The sequence below is a fragment of the Cryptomeria japonica genome, chromosome 5 (assembly GCF_030272615.1).
Source record: "Cryptomeria japonica chromosome 5, Sugi_1.0, whole genome shotgun sequence".
NCBI lineage: Eukaryota > Viridiplantae > Streptophyta > Pinopsida > Cupressales > Cupressaceae > Cryptomeria > Cryptomeria japonica.
Window position 1 is genome coordinate 684,609,473 of NC_081409.1, and position 18,187 is coordinate 684,627,659.

General features: G+C 32.7%; 3 protein-coding genes across 3 annotated transcripts; 2 read left to right on the plus strand and 1 right to left on the minus strand.

Annotated features, from left to right (window-relative positions):
• Positions 1-7,156: 7,156 nt before the first annotated feature.
• Positions 7,157-8,083, minus strand: LOC131040730 (18.1 kDa class I heat shock protein). Its single transcript, XM_057973681.2, is given in 3 exon segments — positions 7,157-7,456; positions 7,458-7,581; positions 7,677-8,083. Coding segments are annotated over 3 exon segments (501 nt in total). The 5' UTR covers positions 7,900-8,083; the 3' UTR covers positions 7,157-7,302.
• A 2,754-nt stretch (positions 8,084-10,837) lies between these two features.
• LOC131876385 (codeine O-demethylase-like) lies at positions 10,838-16,070 on the plus strand. The gene is made up of 4 exons (XM_059221607.1): positions 10,838-11,206; positions 11,431-11,668; positions 14,739-15,063; positions 15,617-16,070. The coding sequence occupies exons 3-4, from the start codon at positions 14,866-14,868 to the stop codon at positions 15,878-15,880; spliced, it is 462 nt and encodes a 153-aa protein (XP_059077590.1). The 5' UTR covers positions 10,838-11,206; positions 11,431-11,668; positions 14,739-14,865; the 3' UTR covers positions 15,881-16,070.
• On the plus strand, positions 11,048-14,862 carry LOC131876059 (2-oxoglutarate-dependent dioxygenase 11-like). The gene is made up of 4 exons (XM_059220836.1): positions 11,048-11,206; positions 11,431-11,433; positions 11,541-11,668; positions 14,739-14,862. Exons 1-4 carry the CDS (start codon positions 11,048-11,050, stop codon positions 14,860-14,862), a joined length of 414 nt encoding a protein of 137 aa, XP_059076819.1.
• Positions 16,071-18,187: the final 2,117 nt, after the last annotated feature.

Here is an 18,187-nt window from a genome sequence, read left to right on the forward strand (position 1 = left end):
GAGAGAGAGAGAGAGAGAGAGAGAGAGAGAGAGAGAGAGAGAGAGAGAGAGAGAGAATTTTGATGGGCACTTGTTGGTTACTAAAAATTGACCAAGTCTGAAATTTATATGATATTCTAAGAGATAGAATCTACATTATAACTCTTACAGATCTGAAACCATGCTCAAACAACCTACCAATATATACATAACATATAACTTTAAGTATAAGAAATAAAAAAGACATACTTCAATGTTATATTTTATGTATATATTGCATAGGCATTTATAGAGAGAGGAAGAGAGAGAGACAAAGAATTGTTAATGCAATAGATTTAGCACTTGCCAAACTCAAAAAAATACATTTTTTGAATTTGAAGAGTGTCAAGGTGTCTACCTATGAAAAAACCAAGCCTTTGACTTGGATTTTCCTTGGGCATCTAACTCAAAGGCTTGGACAACCAATTCGGGCCTAAAATGTGTTTTTTTCAAAAAACAGAAAAAATCTCACATTTTTGGTTGTGTTGTTATCTATTAAGTTTGCACATGTTTTAATGCAAACACAAACAAACACCATGATGACATTGAGATCTCTCTTAGCTACCCAACCATATAGTTTTTTCACATTTTGATCAAGTCAAGGTTTTCATCTCGAATTTCTTTTCTTAGTGTGTCATTTTTTTGTCAATAACCAACATATTGTATTTTTTGAAAAATAATTGATTTTCAGTTAGTTTTCACAAATTTTAGAGGGGAGCATACTCAAATTTTTATATTTCAAGATTTGTCCACTTCGAAAATTAGTTAAAATGTATATATTCATTAAAAAAATAGTTGAAATTTTTTGGTATAAACTACATGGAGTTACCTAATTTCTTACTGGAGCAATTTTTAAAATTGCAAAGAAATGTTAACATTTTAGGGGGAGCACACCAAGTGTTCTGTAATGTTTTTTCTAAAAAAAAGGACCACTTTGTGTGCTCCACCTTTTTGAAACCCTTAATCTCCACCGTTTTCAAAACAAATTAGTAGTTTAGAAAGTAAAATTAGAGCACTATAACTCTTGTTCTTGTTTCATCTTCATGATTTTAGTGTAACTTCATTTTCTCATTGAAGTTTAGACTTTGTTGATTTCAGAAAAAAATGAAAAAAAAATGAAGAAGAAGAAAGTGGCATCTTAAGACTCCTTTGTGCCCCCTTATCTTGGTGTACTTACCCATTTGTGACACTTCAACACAAAAGATATTGCACTACAAAGCACCAATTCACTTGAAACTCATATCACTGAATCCTTCTACCTTTATAAACATGTTCCCAAATTTGCACAACATATCAATCACTAGAGAAGAATGTAGATTCTAGCATTCTATATGGTTTGTATGTTGTTACTATTTAAACTGCTATGTTGTGTTTGTAATATCTATATTTAGCTCTATCTTATAGTTTTTGTTGTCTTGTGGCTATGTTATCTCAATTGATAGTCCAGTGGTTGTCTTCTTATAGTAACTTTATTCATTTTTCAAGAAAAAAATAATATATTCAAATTAGAAAACTAAATATTCAATTAAAAATCTAATAAGAACATCTAGAATTTTGGATTTATGATTTAATGCGCATCATTGCATTCACATTCAACTAAAATTGCGTATAGCAATAGTTCTAATGTTAATTTTTTAGTGGTCAAGAGTAAAACTTGGCATTTAAGATTTTAGACTTAAAGGCACGTTAAGGTTTACAGGTAAGCCCCTTCTTAGTTTATCTTTCAATACATTAAGAATAAATATTAATTATTGATCTATGTTCACTACTTTTTATTTAGCATTTATATTTAGTTAGTTGTATATAATGTTCAATAAAAAAAATTATTGTTTAGAGTTTACTTGGGCCAATAACTTGAGTTTAATGTTTAAAGTTAGGGTTTAATGTTTAGGTTTATGTGTGAACTTTTATTATTCAAAATTTAAGGTTTTATGAGTCAAGGTCTAGTATGGAACATTTAGGTTTTAGGTTTTTAACTTTCAAGGTTCAAGGTTTATGATCTCAAATTTTAGGTTCTTAGATTAGTAGCTTGGGTACAATGTTCAATTCTTATTTAAACTATATCTATGTTTTATCATTAAATTTGAATTTATTTATAAGACACAAGTGGATACATATAGTTTAGGCTTTTCATTTTCATAGTTTGTCATATTAAAAGAATCAAATGATATCAAACACATTATAAAACTTATCCCAAGACCCTAAATCCAAATATAAAAACCCTAATTCATAAAATATAAATTTTAACGCTAAAAATACAAAATACCTTAAAGAAATCTTAAAAATATCTACCTTCCTTAAAAGGCCATAGCCTATAATCATGGTACACACATTTTTTCTCACAAAAGATACCCATTGCCAAATAGATAACCATAATGAATAGATACATTTGATTAAATAAATATTCAATACCAATAGACATATATTCATAATAAATTTTCACTTATTTTCAAAGTGTTTGATCCATAAGGAATATATTTCTAAAATGTGGATATACAAGTTATAGATAATGAGAGTCTATTTCTCTAAGTTTGCTTTACAACTTTCCATTGATCCCTTTCTTTTATTAATCTTCTATATTTAACTTTAATAATTTGTGTTTACACGATTGAAATTTCCAACCACTATATAAAGATTATTGTATAGCTTCGACTACATAAGTGTGGAGAACTACTAAATTACATATTCTCATTATAGCACTTCGAAGAAAGTCACCCCTCACCTCTTTGTAGTAAAAAATGATGCTCTAATATCAAGAGTTAAGAAACAAGATAAATGTTAAAATATAAATAAAAAGTAGATAATTCCAACTAACTCGTTAAAGTAGTATGTGATTAATTGTTCATGTAATATGAAAAATTATGTTGAAATTCATATTAAATATTCCTCGACCTAAAATATCTTTAACCTTGTAGTGATAAAAATATTATTATATAATATAATTCACCCAACTTCTCAATTTAAAAATATTTTGATAACATAAAAATAGTTCAAAATAATAAAGAAATACATAGCACCTTCATTCTATGGATCCTGTTTAAAAAAAGATAAGGAAACAAATAATTTAACCAATCAACAACTAAGAAAATCGTGATCTTGACAAAAATCTAATGTCCCCAAAACTAAACTCTAATACACTTAAAATAGATGTAACAAATACATCTTTTAACCCATAAGAAAGGTAGATGTACATTTCTAATTTTCATTTAATAACTCTTATGACCATACTTGTATTGTTTGCCAACTATAAATACCCTTTTAAATGCTATTACAATAATAATTAAGATTTCTAAAATGTGATCATTAATGAAAGAACACATACAAAATAAATAAAATTTCAAGATTAATATCCCTATCTTATTAGTTCCTGTCAAGGCAAATATTATTGCCTTCATTCAATTTTATGAGGTCATACTTGTAGTATTTTTCAACTATAAACCCTTTTAAATGTCATTACAATAATATTCAAGATTTCTCAAGAGTGATTAATAATTTTACTAATGACAGAATACATACAAAATACATAAAATTTCAAGATTTATATCTAGTTCCTACCAAGGTGAATAAACTTTTGAATTCATTCAATTTTAATTTTCCATTAGTTTAACCAATTATTGCAAAGAATTAAAATTGTTGGACAAATTTTCTATAATCTATGTTTAATTTTTATTTGAAATGAATTTAAAAATTCATTTTTCCTTCTTTTTATTGGTCCATACAAAGAAATTGATCATCTTGGGAGCTTGCAAGATCACTTGTAATCTGCATTATATGAAGAAATTGATCATTAAATTTAGTGTGACAACATACATTAAGCAAAATATTAAATCTAGGAATTGTCAGTCAATTCTAATATTTAACACTTTTAAACTTAAAAGTATAAGCTTAGTGTGTGTGATTAAAGTCGTTCTTGATTATTCTAATAGAATTGATATTTCAACATTTTGAAACATCCAGTCTCTATGACAGTGGACAAGCAACATATTCCAGTAGATAAAGACATTTTAGGATCATTTTAGGATCCAAATGTCATGGGATTAGCGACCAAGCAGAGACGAGTGCTTACCAAACACATATGTAAATGTAATAAAAATAATTAAGCTGTGCATTTAGTTCAATTTTTTAAAAGAAAGAACAAATGTAGATATGTTAACAACCTTCTATAAAATAGTACAAGTGATCGAAAGATCTTCCAAAATCTGCGCCAAAACTGAATGAAAAGACAATTGGTACAAGAAATACCAAAAATGGGTATAAAGACAACAAATCCATATTGTACACCACTTTGGGGGCTTGAGAGCTTCTTACAAGCCAGAATTTTATGTTTGTTGTACACCATGCGTAATAAGTTTACTCATGATTGAGCCTTCATAATACTTGATGTTTCAAATAATGTTGTCCTAACCCTACACTGGATAAAACTAAGATGCCATTGCAGGTCTTGACAGATTTATGATAGTAATGCTAATAAGCAATCAATAAATAATTAATTTATAAATATGATTTGCTACTATCAACTCTCTGTTAATTAGAATTCACTTGCTCCATAGGACTGAAGTTCAGTACATTCAATAACACTTATTACTTACATGCTAGGCTAACTAAGAGGCTAGCGAGAAAATCAAACTTAGAGACAAAGGGCATGGAAAAGAAGTATTAAACATGATAGCACAAGACAACATGAGTTTAGAACTTCAAAGTTATAAACACAACTTGCAATCCTCAAGGGTTGAAGCATATTCACAATGGCCACTTTCTTTTGGAGCGTTGTCATTAGGTACAAAACTTAAACAGGCAGTCTGTCCAAGTTTTGATCAGCTTTAAATCCCCACCAAAGACAAAAAGGTCACATGGAGCTAAGACAAAGATAAAGGCAATGACAACAATGGGAGCTTTGGAACATGGGATGACATCAAACTGCGTAGAAGTCATTTAGTTAAAGAGAGGTCACATGGTGCACGGACAGAGTAGATGGTCAAACAAATTGACTGATGTGAGACTTCATAAAAATGGATGTTGTTAGGGAAGAACATCAGTAGTTGAGCACCCTAACTTTGCTCTTCTCAAAATCTTACGTGGAAATTTCAAATCACTCTCAATTTTTTACAGTAGTTTACTTGGCAAATCCCTTCTTATAACTAAGCTTTCAACACCACATCATCAAGTATGGTGCCACATTAGCATGCTTTTTGCCAGGGTGTCCAAAAAAGCCCAAAAAAAAAGTGAGACCAATAAGCATGCAAAAGAGGCCCCAATAGGGGAAAGGACCCAGTAGTTGAGCGCATTCCAACTCTTGTGATAGAAGTTGTTGATTTAATACCCTCATACTTGTTGATTTAATGTCCAATTTTTGTACAACATTGCACCAATAGTTGTATGATAAGTACCAATAATTGAATGAAATATACCATTTGTTGTGAAAAGTAACCAAGATTTTCATGTGATGCCACATCAGCTATACAAGTATTTGATGGTGTGGCCTTGAAACCTTAGTTATAAGCAGGGGACTTGCCAAGTAAGTTGTACAACTACTGGGTCCTCTCCTCTTGTTGTGCAGCTGATACGGCATCACCTGATTGGTTACTTTTTACAATATTAGTACATTTCCTAACAACTATTGGTACATTTCCTAACAAAAATTGATATTTTATGTTTCAAACAATAGGTTTTATTTGTTCAATTTTCAGAACAAAAGGTATCAACAACCCTCACAACAATTGGTACATGCTCAACTATTGGTGCTCTTCTTCTACTGTCTGCATAACACAAAAGTACCGTTTTAGAACCAAAATAGCTATAACCCATAAAATTGTCTGTGTAGCTTGTTGGCTAAATATATACAAATTATTAACACATAACACTACTAATAACAGTTTGGGTCATGTGTCATGGTGTGATTGCTAATGAAATTATATTGAATTTAGAGAATCTATATATCATTATCTTACAATTATAGAAAATTTAGGAAAAATGTGTATCATTATAATAATAATATAGATATTTTAATGAAGACATATATTAGTACCATTTAATTATAAGAATTTTAGATAAAACATGTGTCATTGACATAATTAGTATTTTAGAGTTAAGGGTTTAAGTGTTTAATCACACATGCAAATGTTAGATGAGAAAAAATTCAATGTAACCATTGATTCATATTTAAACAAAATAATAATAATTTCTCTAGTTATACATTCATCTCACTCTTGCCCCCTCTATCTCTTCTATTTCTTTCTTTGAATCTTTGATCTCCCTTTCTATCTGTATCTCATTATCTACATCTATCACTTATTCACTCCATCCCTCCCCTATCTATCTTTCTCTCTCCTCCTCTATCTATATACCTACCTACCTCTCTCTTCTCTTTAAATATCCCTTCTATATCTTTACCTTTCTCTCTCTCCTATCTCCCCCTCTCTCATTATCTCTCTAGTTCTCCATATCCACTTTTAACGTCTTTCCTTCTTTCATCTTTATCTCTCTTATTACATTCCTTATATACTTCCCCTTTTTTATATATCTTATTATCTCTCTCATCACATCCCTTGTTTTATATATCTTATTATCTCTCTAGTTCTCCGTTCCACTTTTAACATCTTTTCCTCTTTACATATTTATCTCTCTCATTGCATTCCTAATTAACCATTAAAATAATAATAATAATAATAACCCATTATATCTTGGAAGACTTTTAGTCAACCTCCTCATAAGTAATTTAAAAATAATTACCCATTAATTTTAAATTTTCTTAAATTTAAAGCTTCGTTACTACCATGTAATGTGAACAAAAGAAACTCTTTTATCTTCTTTTTTTAATGATATTAATTTTTTTTCAAATTGGATACAGAAATTAAAGCAATAATTACATCAGATTTTCAGGTAAAAACTCAGTAAGGTAACAGAGCTGGCATGAAAGCAGTCTCCAGAAATACTGGAGCAGAAGATAAGGATGTCCAAAACTATACAATAACAGAAATAATCACAAAAAATATCAGGAATACTTGTATGGCTTTGAGAAGAAATTACTGTATATATTATGACCCTGCAATCTCAACTAATCCTTATCAAAATTTCATTAACAAGAATGTTCCACACCATAAGTCTATGAAAACATTTTATGAAATAGACACTACTCATAATTGGGCACTGAAACAAAAACGGTTATATATTTAATATCCAAGAAAAGGTACAAGTAATGCTTTATATTCCAGAAATGCCACGACACTCTCATAATAATACCCAAATCCGAAACATAAAACTCTCACACAGTCCGATTCTCATATTCTAAGCGCTGCCAATGTCAATGCTTTTAACGTCGCCGCCATTTGCAGCATCAGGTTGTGTTTTGGGAGCGTTCACAGTCAAAACCCCGTTCTCCAGCTTTGCCGAAATGCCGTCCAAATTCACATTTTCAGGCAGACGGAATTGCCTCATAAATCCCGCTCGACCGCTCCACACGGTGCCACTGATCCGTCTTTTCCTCCTGTTCTTTGTGCCTCTCACCGCTTATTCGCAGAGTATTCTTCTCCACTAAATCGATTTTCAGATCCTCTTTCCTCAGTCCTGCAATCACCAAAACAAAATTTAAATCTTTAAGACACCGCTGTACTTGAAATAATAAACCCTGGAAAGAGGGTGCAAAGGGATTAATAATTTACCAGGCAAATCGGCGGTGAAGACATGAGCTTCAGGGGTTTCCTTCCAGTCGACCCTTGTGTTGGCCACGGCCATGGCATCCCTTGAAAATGAAGAGGCCGCTGTGGGCACACTGAAATCCATGGCATCCCACACGCGAGGAATTGGAAGCCACGGATCGAAGAGGTTGTTCTCCCATGGCTCCCAAGCGCTGATGCCCCTTCCGAAAAATGGAGTCAAAGCCATACTTTTCGCAATTAAAGAAGTCGAAAATTACAGAGCTTGCAGACGAGTAGAATGCTTCTGATTATCTTGATGATGATCCATGAGAAAGATTGGTTTCAATTTATACATGAGATGAGAGGGTTCGAGAGAGAAGGAGATTTGGGACGAAGATTTGAGACTGGTCTGAACTATTCTCGATAGTTCTAGTAAGTTAGAGGGAATAAGTTCGTTACGGTGGCTCCCAAAAGAGGATTTTATTTTATTTTTATCTCCAAAATGCTTTCCGAAATTTTGGGTGTGTCAAGCGTGTTACCTTTGAAATTATATATATTTGAGTAGAAAATATAAAATGGGGGAAATCGGAAAACTAACAAATTTGCAGAATTTATTTTTACAGGAAAACAGAAAATTATTAAAAAAATTAAAAACTGTACCTTTTAATTATTATTATTAGAAAATAGAAGAAGGGGAAAGTTGAAAAATTAACATAGTACAAAATCCAATATTGAACTTGCCCTCTAACATAGTACAAAATCCAATATAAAATCCAAGGTGAATACCAATACCATCCAATTTCAAACCCAAAAGCTCATTTTCAATTATGTGACATTCTAGATTTGCACATATTCTTTGGTCATAGAGCTAACTACTGTCCTTTTCACTTTCTTATAATGGAAAATACACTTGTCTAAGTTATCAATTATCAATTATCAATTATCATTAATTAATCTAATCTTGCTTGTATGTTTTTGGATTCGATTGTATATGGGTTTTTTATCATCAATGTTTTAGATCACACTCCAAGATCACTCATCTTCGAATTATCTCATGTCGTTGATGGATCATGGAGTGTTATCTATAACGTTGATGATAAAAAAATCCATACACAATCAAATTAAAAAACATACAAGCAACATTTACATGGATTGTGGAAATCTACTATCATTAACCTGATCTTATTTGTACTTATTTGTATGCTTTGTATTTGATTAGCTTAGGTTCAACCTTAAAACACTATAATTTTATCTTGGTGATCTTGATCACTCCTACATAACCTATTTTGCTTCAAATGTTTCTTACTTATTTACAATAAATTATGAAATCTCATTTTTAAATATGAAAATGTGTAATATTTTCTTGCTTCATTACTTTTAAATTGTTTTATCTTTTTCTATTAGGGTTTTTGAGCTTTATTGGGGAATCTCTTTTACCCACCCTTCAACAACACATTAGGGTTTCACTTTCAAATATGATATATCACTAATATTTATAATTTTATAATATCCCAATAAATAGGCCCAAATTTTTAGGATACATAATAGGGCCTTGCTACCAAAATTGTAATTTATATGAAAAATGACAATATTTAAGTGGGGAAAAAAGTTTATTGAACTTTAAAATGACATAGGACCCATATAAGTTTAAAATGATATAAGATAAGGGGCACACTCAAATAAGGTCCCAAATAGGAAAGTGTTGATGTATTAGTGAAATAGAATAAATTAAATTGAATTAAGTATTAATTCAATGCAATAAAAGGTCCTATAATACATAGAAGAATGAAAAAATTAAAATAAGTGTTAGGAGAGTGTGAAATTGAACTCGTTAATTAAAGGAGTACAATTTATGACACTACAACAATATATTCATTAAAAAGACTTATATATTAGAGATCTTACTATTTTTTAGTGCTAAAAGTGCTTCATCTATTTTGAGTAGCATATCTACTTCATGTCTCTTGGTTCAAAGGGGTTGATGTGGATTGGAAGAGAGTTCATTTTGAAATTTGAGAGTTAATATTTAAATTTCATATTTATATATGTATAAAATTTGATTTTGTGCACCAAATGGTGAGTCTTGTATAAAAGTACTTCAAGATTCAATATCTCATTATTAATTTTTTTTAAAATGAGTTAATTGAACATTATCTAGAAGAGAAGAAATTTTACTTGCTAAAACTAATGATATATAATTATGATAGGTAGAGAATATGTTTTCATTGAAGAACAAAATTCTATTTGGTTTAGGATAAGAACTTGTACATGTTGCATAAAATTTGTGAGCTACCAATTACTTACTAGAGAAAAGTTGGGTAATTGATCAGGGAATTTATCAAGATACTTCATGGGGAAGTTTACATCATGATCCCTAATTTCTATTCAGTAAGATTTCTGTAGCAATATAGGGAGCTACCCCCATATTGGTAGTACTTATTTATATAAAAAATAAAATAAAAAAATTGTGATCTTACAACACAATGAGTAAGCATACATCTGAAACAAAAGTCCTCCTTTGACTAAATAACCACAAGCAATGGGATCTCATTTGTCAAAATAATCTAAGAGTCGAACTTGGCTCACTTGTGTTTCTGAGGGTTTGAACCTTGATGGATGACATAAACAAAAGAATGTAACATCATCCTCACTAATTAGACTATAAACCTTTAACAATTATATATATATATATATATATATATATATATAAACCTTGATGTTTTATATATATATATATAACTATTAAAAATACATGTCCCATTAATGTATACCACTCAATTAAATATGAATGACACTTTACAATATATTTATTAATACTTTACTATGTATCTATTGATACTTTATTAAGACAATTAAAAAATTATATTTTATCCATAAATTATAATATTTCAAACCTCAATTATTGAATCCATATTCAGAAGACATTATGAACTACGAAAGAATCTTTCTTCCTTTCTTTTTTAAACCAATCAAACTCCACTAGCCTATTTTCCCACGCCATATTTTCAATATAAAAGTAATCTGACGACAAGAGTAAGGATGATCGTCATCACAAACAGATGGGGAGATTTATGCCACATAACTCATTCGCCACTTCCATTGAACACGTATTCTTCATCATACTAGTCTGGGGCCCGATTGAAATGGAGAAAGAAGCAAAATATATCTACTCATATTCCAATACTTTCTTTATGAGCAAATGCAATCATTCTGTTTAAATTTGATCCACTGTTAGGCCAGAGCATAAGAAATGGATTCAGCTCTCAAAGTTTCGAGTTGGGCTGGATTCAGCTCTCAAAGTTTCGAGCATGCCCAACTAGGGCAATCCTCCCCTTAAAACTTTCAATGTGCGAGAGATTGCAAGAGAACAACCCCAAACTGTACCAGAAAGGTACATGAGATCAGAGGAAGAGAGACCCGGAACACTAACAAAACTTCCTGGTCAGTTGAGCATCCCAGTGATTGACATGACCAATCTCTCCCAAGGAGGATTTCACAGGAAAGAAGAGATCTGTAAAATTGCCAAGGCTTGTGAAGAATGGGGTTTCTTTCAGGTATATGAGGATAATTTACTGAACATACCCACTAATCAAGTATGCATTTATCTTATATTATTACTAATGGGTGTCTTTTTAATTCAATTTCCTTAATGTATAGTAATCAAATAGGCTAATTACTAGCAATGGGTATTAGTTTTGATACAATTTCCTCAATGCCCATGAATCCAATAGGCTTCTATATTGTGTTACTACTAATGGGTATCTTGTTTATTTTACAGGTTGTAAATCATGACATCCCTCACTCTCTGATGGATGATATAAAGAGAGTTGGGAAGGAGTTTTTCCATCTTCCATTAGAGGAGAAAAATGTGGACTTAGAGATTTTCAGGGCTATGGGCAGATCTTTGTTGTGTCAGAGGATCAAAAGCTGGATTGGGGCGATTTGTTGGGTTTAATAATAAGTCCTCCACGGAGCAGGAATTTGAGTTTGTGGCCAGCTGTGCCGGCTGATTTCAGGTATGTCATGCCCTTTCTTGCTTCAAAATTCATTCACAATGTGTATTGGCAATAGATGAGTTACATGGGAAATTGAAAATAGTACTTAACTGGTATACATATTTTATAAATGATTCTATCTAGAGATATTATATTAATTTTAGTTTTTTAGATGTTTATATTAAATCCACCACATAAATTAGGTTTCCTGTCATATCTTCCTTCTCACCGTGTATCTATGATATAAATTAGAGATGTATTTCATGATAACTCTCTGATGATCATGTATATAAAAAACTATGACCAGAACAGATAGGAACAATTGCAGTCAAATGCTATAAACAACAATTTCAAACTCAAAACATTTAGTCTAAACAAAGACTCTCTGTTCACACACATAGCTTGATTTCATAATTAAATTCCAATCAAATGCCAAAATAAACACACATTACAAACTGCAAATGTCTTTTAATGTCTTTTAATGGCTTTTCAACTCAAACTTTTTCTCTTACGCATTCCTCTGTGCCAGTTTGGCTGCCTCTTCTCTATCGCAGAATGGATTTTCAACACACAACTTTTTCTCTTACGCATTCCTCTGTGCTAGTTTGGCTGCCTCCTCTCTATCGTAGCCCCCTGGTGCAGAGGCACCTAAAGTACAAGAGATAAATGAGTTTAAGAGTTCTTATATCATGTATTAAAATATATTTGATTCATTTGTGATGTATTTGAGTCTAAATGTAAGGCTATGTGAAGCCATTTATATGACATTGTTAATATTGTTATGTTAAGGTTCTAGTTTGATCAAGAAGACAAAAATATGAAAGAATGTCTAATAAAGGCTAAAAATCATGTAAAAGGTCTTAAATATGTTATTTGGACATGTCTAGGGTGATTTTACAAAGTGTGGAGTCATTTTTATTAAGTGTCATAAAAGTTTTCAAAATGCATAGAAATTGTAAAGCATGAAACAATGCAAAAAGGCATTAAAAGTTGTCAAAAGGAAGATGAAAGGTCATAAGGGTGGTTAAGTGGTTTCTAACTACCTAAATATGTATAAATATGATGTATTGGTCAAACCAAAACATATTGGAGAGAATAGAGAAAGAGGAGAACATTTTGGAGCAATTGAGTGAATTTGAATCTCTTATTTTGATTGGTTTTTTTTGTTAAGTTGTTGTTTCCAGGCCATGTACGGTCTAGAAACCCTGTAATATAGTAATGGTTAGATAGTATATTGAATCCTCTTTCCTATACTTTTGGTTTGATCAATTTTTATTAACTATGGAGGAAGTTATGAGATTTTTCGTGAAAGTTAGTATTTGCAGATTCAGGATTTCTGAGAACAGTCATAGTGAAATGCGTGGTAAGAACGCATATGGAAGATTCAAGAACTCTAATTATATTCATTGGAAATATATTTGAGTAATATTTCATTTCCTTTTGGTTTGGTTCAATTTCATGATGATTTGTGGAATCTATGACATTTTTAATGAAGACTGGTTTTAAACCCTCTTCAATGGAGTTGCAGGAAAAGAGTTGTGATGGTATAATTATTTATGATTGGTAAAAATAAATAGTTTACATATTCAAAAACTAGATTCATATATTCTTGAGATGGAATTGGTTTGGTATCATTTGAAATTGTTTTGAAAAAGATATATGATGCCCTAGGCAGGGGTTGGAGTTTTAAATCTGGATTATGACAGAGACATGGATCAGAATTTATAGTCTGAAAAATAATTGTTTGGGGAATCAAATGAGATTATCAGACCTTAAGATTTTATAAGATGATAGATAATGTAGCTATCTACAAACTTTTTATTTTCCAGAAATTTTGGTTTGGAGTTTTGGTTGGTCAAATAATTCAATCTTTAAAGACTGTCTTGAAGACAGCAATGTTGTGGTTTTCTTTATAAGTTGCCTTTGTTCAAAGATATTATTGAATGAATGTTGAAAGGATCATAAAGGATCCTATTGATCATTTGGTTTGTAAGATGCTCTGCATCAAATTGGTTTGATCAATTTTTATTAACTATGATAGTGTCTGCAATCAATGTTCTTCTTTTGGCCTCTGTATTTCTTCCCCATGCTGCCACGCCTTCCTCCACTTTCTTCCCTTATTAAATAAGTGTGCAGTATTTTTACTTATTTGGGCCGATGCATAGTGATAGTCCCTATCAGCGTGGTCACTTCTGGCGACAAAAGATAGAATTGTGAAAGAGGTCAAACAGAAAATTGAGCATGCAAGCAAGTGAACAGCAGCTTGTAGAAGATAACTATGATTCTATGTGTTTGTAATAAAATTTAGAATTGTTTTGTTTTGAGAGCTTGTATGTTGCAATCTAGGTCTTGTTTAGAATGTAGAGTGAGTTTTGTGTTTCTGTGATTGGGTGTTTGAAGCAGAGTAGGTTGTTCTTTTCTCTTACATCATTTAAGGTCATTCAGGTTTAAATCATACATATTAAGCTTACACTTTCAGATTTAAAAGTGTTAAACATATAAAGTTGACTGACATTTTCTAGTTATGATGTGTGATCATATTAAGAATACACTTCTAGACTTAAAAATGTTAAACACTCAAAATTGACTAATCCCCTGAACAACCAAAACTTGATAAAAAATCTCTTAAAAATGTAATCAACAAGACACAAAGTTCAGATTCTCTTGAAATGTCACTGACAATACTTGTATGTGCATTCTACCACATATTAGCCCTATCAGCAAGATGTTAAATGCATCGCTTTGTTTTTCCATTATTGCATTGCAATTTCATGTGGTTGCCTCCACTTATAGCAATACTTGTAGTTGTCACCTTTATATTGCTAATAGTTTGATTCATAACAGTATGACTGTAATTTATTTTCTTTCAAAATATGATGTTGTTTCTTGTTTATACTCGAGTACGATTAACAACCACAACAGATGGCCCTCCATAGAGTTGAACACTATTCCAGAATTTTGGAAACAGATACATTACAAATAAGTCCCGGGAAAAATACTGTTTTAATTCACAGGCATCAAAATCAAATATTAAAACCTAGCATTTACACTAATAGTATGTAATGAAATTTCTCTCTTGTGGAACTTGTAGGCATATTGTGGATGAATACAACAAAGAGATTAAAAGTCTTGCTGTGCAGCTGCTGAGTTTAATTGCAGAAACTTTACATCTAAAAACTGATTACTTTGAGCAATCATTTGGAAACACCTATTGAAAGATGCGGATGAATTACTATCCACCATGTCCAAAACCAGATCATGTTCTAGGCCTCAGCCCACATGCAGATGGATCTGGCATCACACTATTGTTGCAGGATGACGAAGTTGAAGGATTGCACATCCGAAAGGATGATAAATGGGTGGCTATTCAACCAATTCCTTATGCTCTAGTAGTTAACATTGGCTTCTTCTTAGAGGTAAATCTCTGTTCCAAATTTAATTTCAAACTAATGCATATAGTTTGTAAACTTAATTGGGTTTAGCTCCAGTATTAGATATATTTGGTATCTAACGGCTTGAATTGTGAGGAGAGTTGCGTGATATGATTCTTCTTCTCCCTCCATTTATACAAACCCAGCAATTCATTGCCAAAATAAACAGTACCGTTGATCAATACAATAGAAATTTAGGTTGGTTGAGAAAAACTGTATTTCAATAAAAGGTTTGAATAGAATTAAATTACATGGATGCAACACTATATGAGATTTGAAAGGATGTAACACAATAAACCCATTATGTTGTATTACATAATCAGACATAACCCATTGGGCTTCATCTAAGTGCAAAATGAATCATATGTTGCATTGAAAGCTCACTTGTACATATATACTTTACCAGTACTATGGGTAACTCAAATCTAGTTCAAGGAGAAAGTATTATAAAGCTAAGTCAGAAATCTAACTAAGGAAATGAAAGTCACCAGAATAATTGGAACTTTTTGACCTGTAACTCCCTGCAATGTTAATGCAGGTGATGTCAAATGGAAGATACAGAAGCATCGAGCATAGAGCAGTAACAAGCAAAGAGAATGCCAGACTATCTATTGCCATTTTTTACAGTCCAGGATTTGATGCAGAGATCAGTCCTGCACTGGAACTGATTGACGAAAATCATCCCTGCTTGTTCAAGAAATTTATACATGAAGATTTTATTAGACACTACATGTCTCATAAGATTGAAGGAAAAAAAGCATTATATGAATATGCAGGTATAACAGCGAATGGCAGAAAATAATATGGATCGAACATTGAATGCATAACGTACATAAGCAGCAATCGCTAATATGTGTTTGTATATGGATATTTTACATGTGTGACGAGGAATGAATTCTGGTGTGGACTGTCCTTTCATTGTCAGAGAGCACAAAAGATGTTAATTTTTTTCTTAATTTCCAGCATGAAAGACAGATACATTCATTTCATCATATCAATTTCAAATTTTGATAGTGTAAAAATGATTTGAATGTGTTTCCTTTTTACAGTGTGCTTTCCTGCTTTCTTTTAAATAAGTTTCTGTAACGGTAACATGGAGTAGAAGAATAATTTTGTGGATACGTCAAGTTTCCGCACCTTTGTCATATCGCTAGACATGAATATGAACAATTTTTATAAAATTTGTTATATAAATATTTGTAAAATTTATGAAATTAACAAATTTTATATAAATATTTGTAAAATTTATGAAATTTTTGTATGTAATTATTTTGTAAAAATTTGTGTAAAAAGTGTTGGTGTAAATAATTATTCATGATGGATATTATTACACTTACTTAAGTTTACTTAAGATAATGCATTTCATAGTAGTTTGGATATGAGACACTTGGGTGTTTGTGCCACATTGGGATAGTGTGTGTAGGAGAAATTCCACCTCTTATGGTGTTGATCTTGTTATTACACTATCATATCCACTTATTGTGGAGTGATAATTCCACCTTCGGTGGGTGATCCACCTCATGTGGAATATTATATTATTTCTCCTACCTACCCACACCTATTTCCTACCTACCCTTGTTTCTTATTGAGCCACATGTCATATTTGTGTGCTCATACATATCCCTAGCCTTGCCTATATAAGCAGGCTCATCTACATTGTATGCAAGTTGTTGATCATTTTCTATTGATGAGAATACAGTTCATTCTTATCCTATATTGTGTCTCTATCTTGTACATTTCATTGACCTCTTGATCTTGGCAAAATCCAACATGGTATCAGAGCTATTGGGGCTTCATTGATTCATCTTGAAGAGGCATTATTGCGACGTCAAGAGGCAGATTTGAGGAGCATCATCATTTGGAGGCATCCTAGACCAGATTCGACCTCTCCATTGCGTCCAGAAGGCCCTTTCCATGAATTTTGGTTATAAAGTTGGCCTATTTTGGTGAGAAAAAAAATTTCTCCATTTTTGCCCTATTCGTACGGATTTTCGAAATATAATTATTTTTTTTTCGAAAAAAATTTCATTTTTCTGAAAATTTGTTTTCAAAAAATTCAAAAATAAAATAAAAAATCAAAAAAAATTGAAAAAAATTTCGATCAAAAAAAAAGGGAGAAAAATAAAAAAAAAAAACATTTGTTTGGGGGTCCGCAGACCCCCGTACCCCCATAACCCGCAGGTCGCAGGTGTACCTGTGTGCAGAGAACGTACCTGTCACGTCACGTCACGTGCCCATCGAGCTGCAGACCGTACTCTGCACTGTCCTCGCCGCCGCCCAAGCTCACGTCCCGCCGGCTACCACAGCACGCTGCTCTGGCCTCGGCTCCTCCGCCCAGCGGCGCCCGCCACGACCGCCGCCCTCGGCACCGCGCCCGCTACCTCCTCCTGGCGCCTCCCCAGCTCCTCCCGTCCGCGGTCTCTGCCTCTCCTCCCGGCGTCCACTCTTCGGCGCCGTGCAGCTCCTCTCTTCCGCTACCACTCCTCTGCTCCGCACAACCCCGCCGCCACCAGCGGCTCCTCTCAGGCATCCTCCGCCACGCGGACTCCAGGCCGGCGAATCCACGCCCGCCACGTGGCAGGAGGCCACTAGCCCGTGGACATAAACACAGACACGTCGATTTTCCGTACATCGCCACGTAGATTTTCGTACACCTAGTCATCTGCCACGCGGCTTGTCCAGTCAGCAAATCCATACAGTACAGACCGTACAGTCAGCAGGCTGAGTCATCCGTTCGTACAGTACGGACATCCAGTCAGCAGAGGGTGAAGTTTTTGCGACGGTCATACGGCCGTCAAATTTAATCGCGTGACTTATTGACGTCAGCGCCACATCAGCAGGGTTTGAAAATTTTTGGACCCCCTCTCATTTGCATTTTTGATTTTGCAGTTCAACTTCAAATGGCCATAACTTGCTCATTTTTGCTCCTTTTTGGGTGCAATTTTTTTTGAAATGGGCTAGAATTTCGTGCTCTCCGCAGTGGTGAAAGAATTTTTTGATTTTGGTGCATGGATTTTTCAGAAAATGCAGTTTTTGGTGACTATCCCTGAGTAATCCCAGTTTTTGCAACTTCAGAGGCTTCGTTTGGGGTCATCCGACCTCCTTTTTA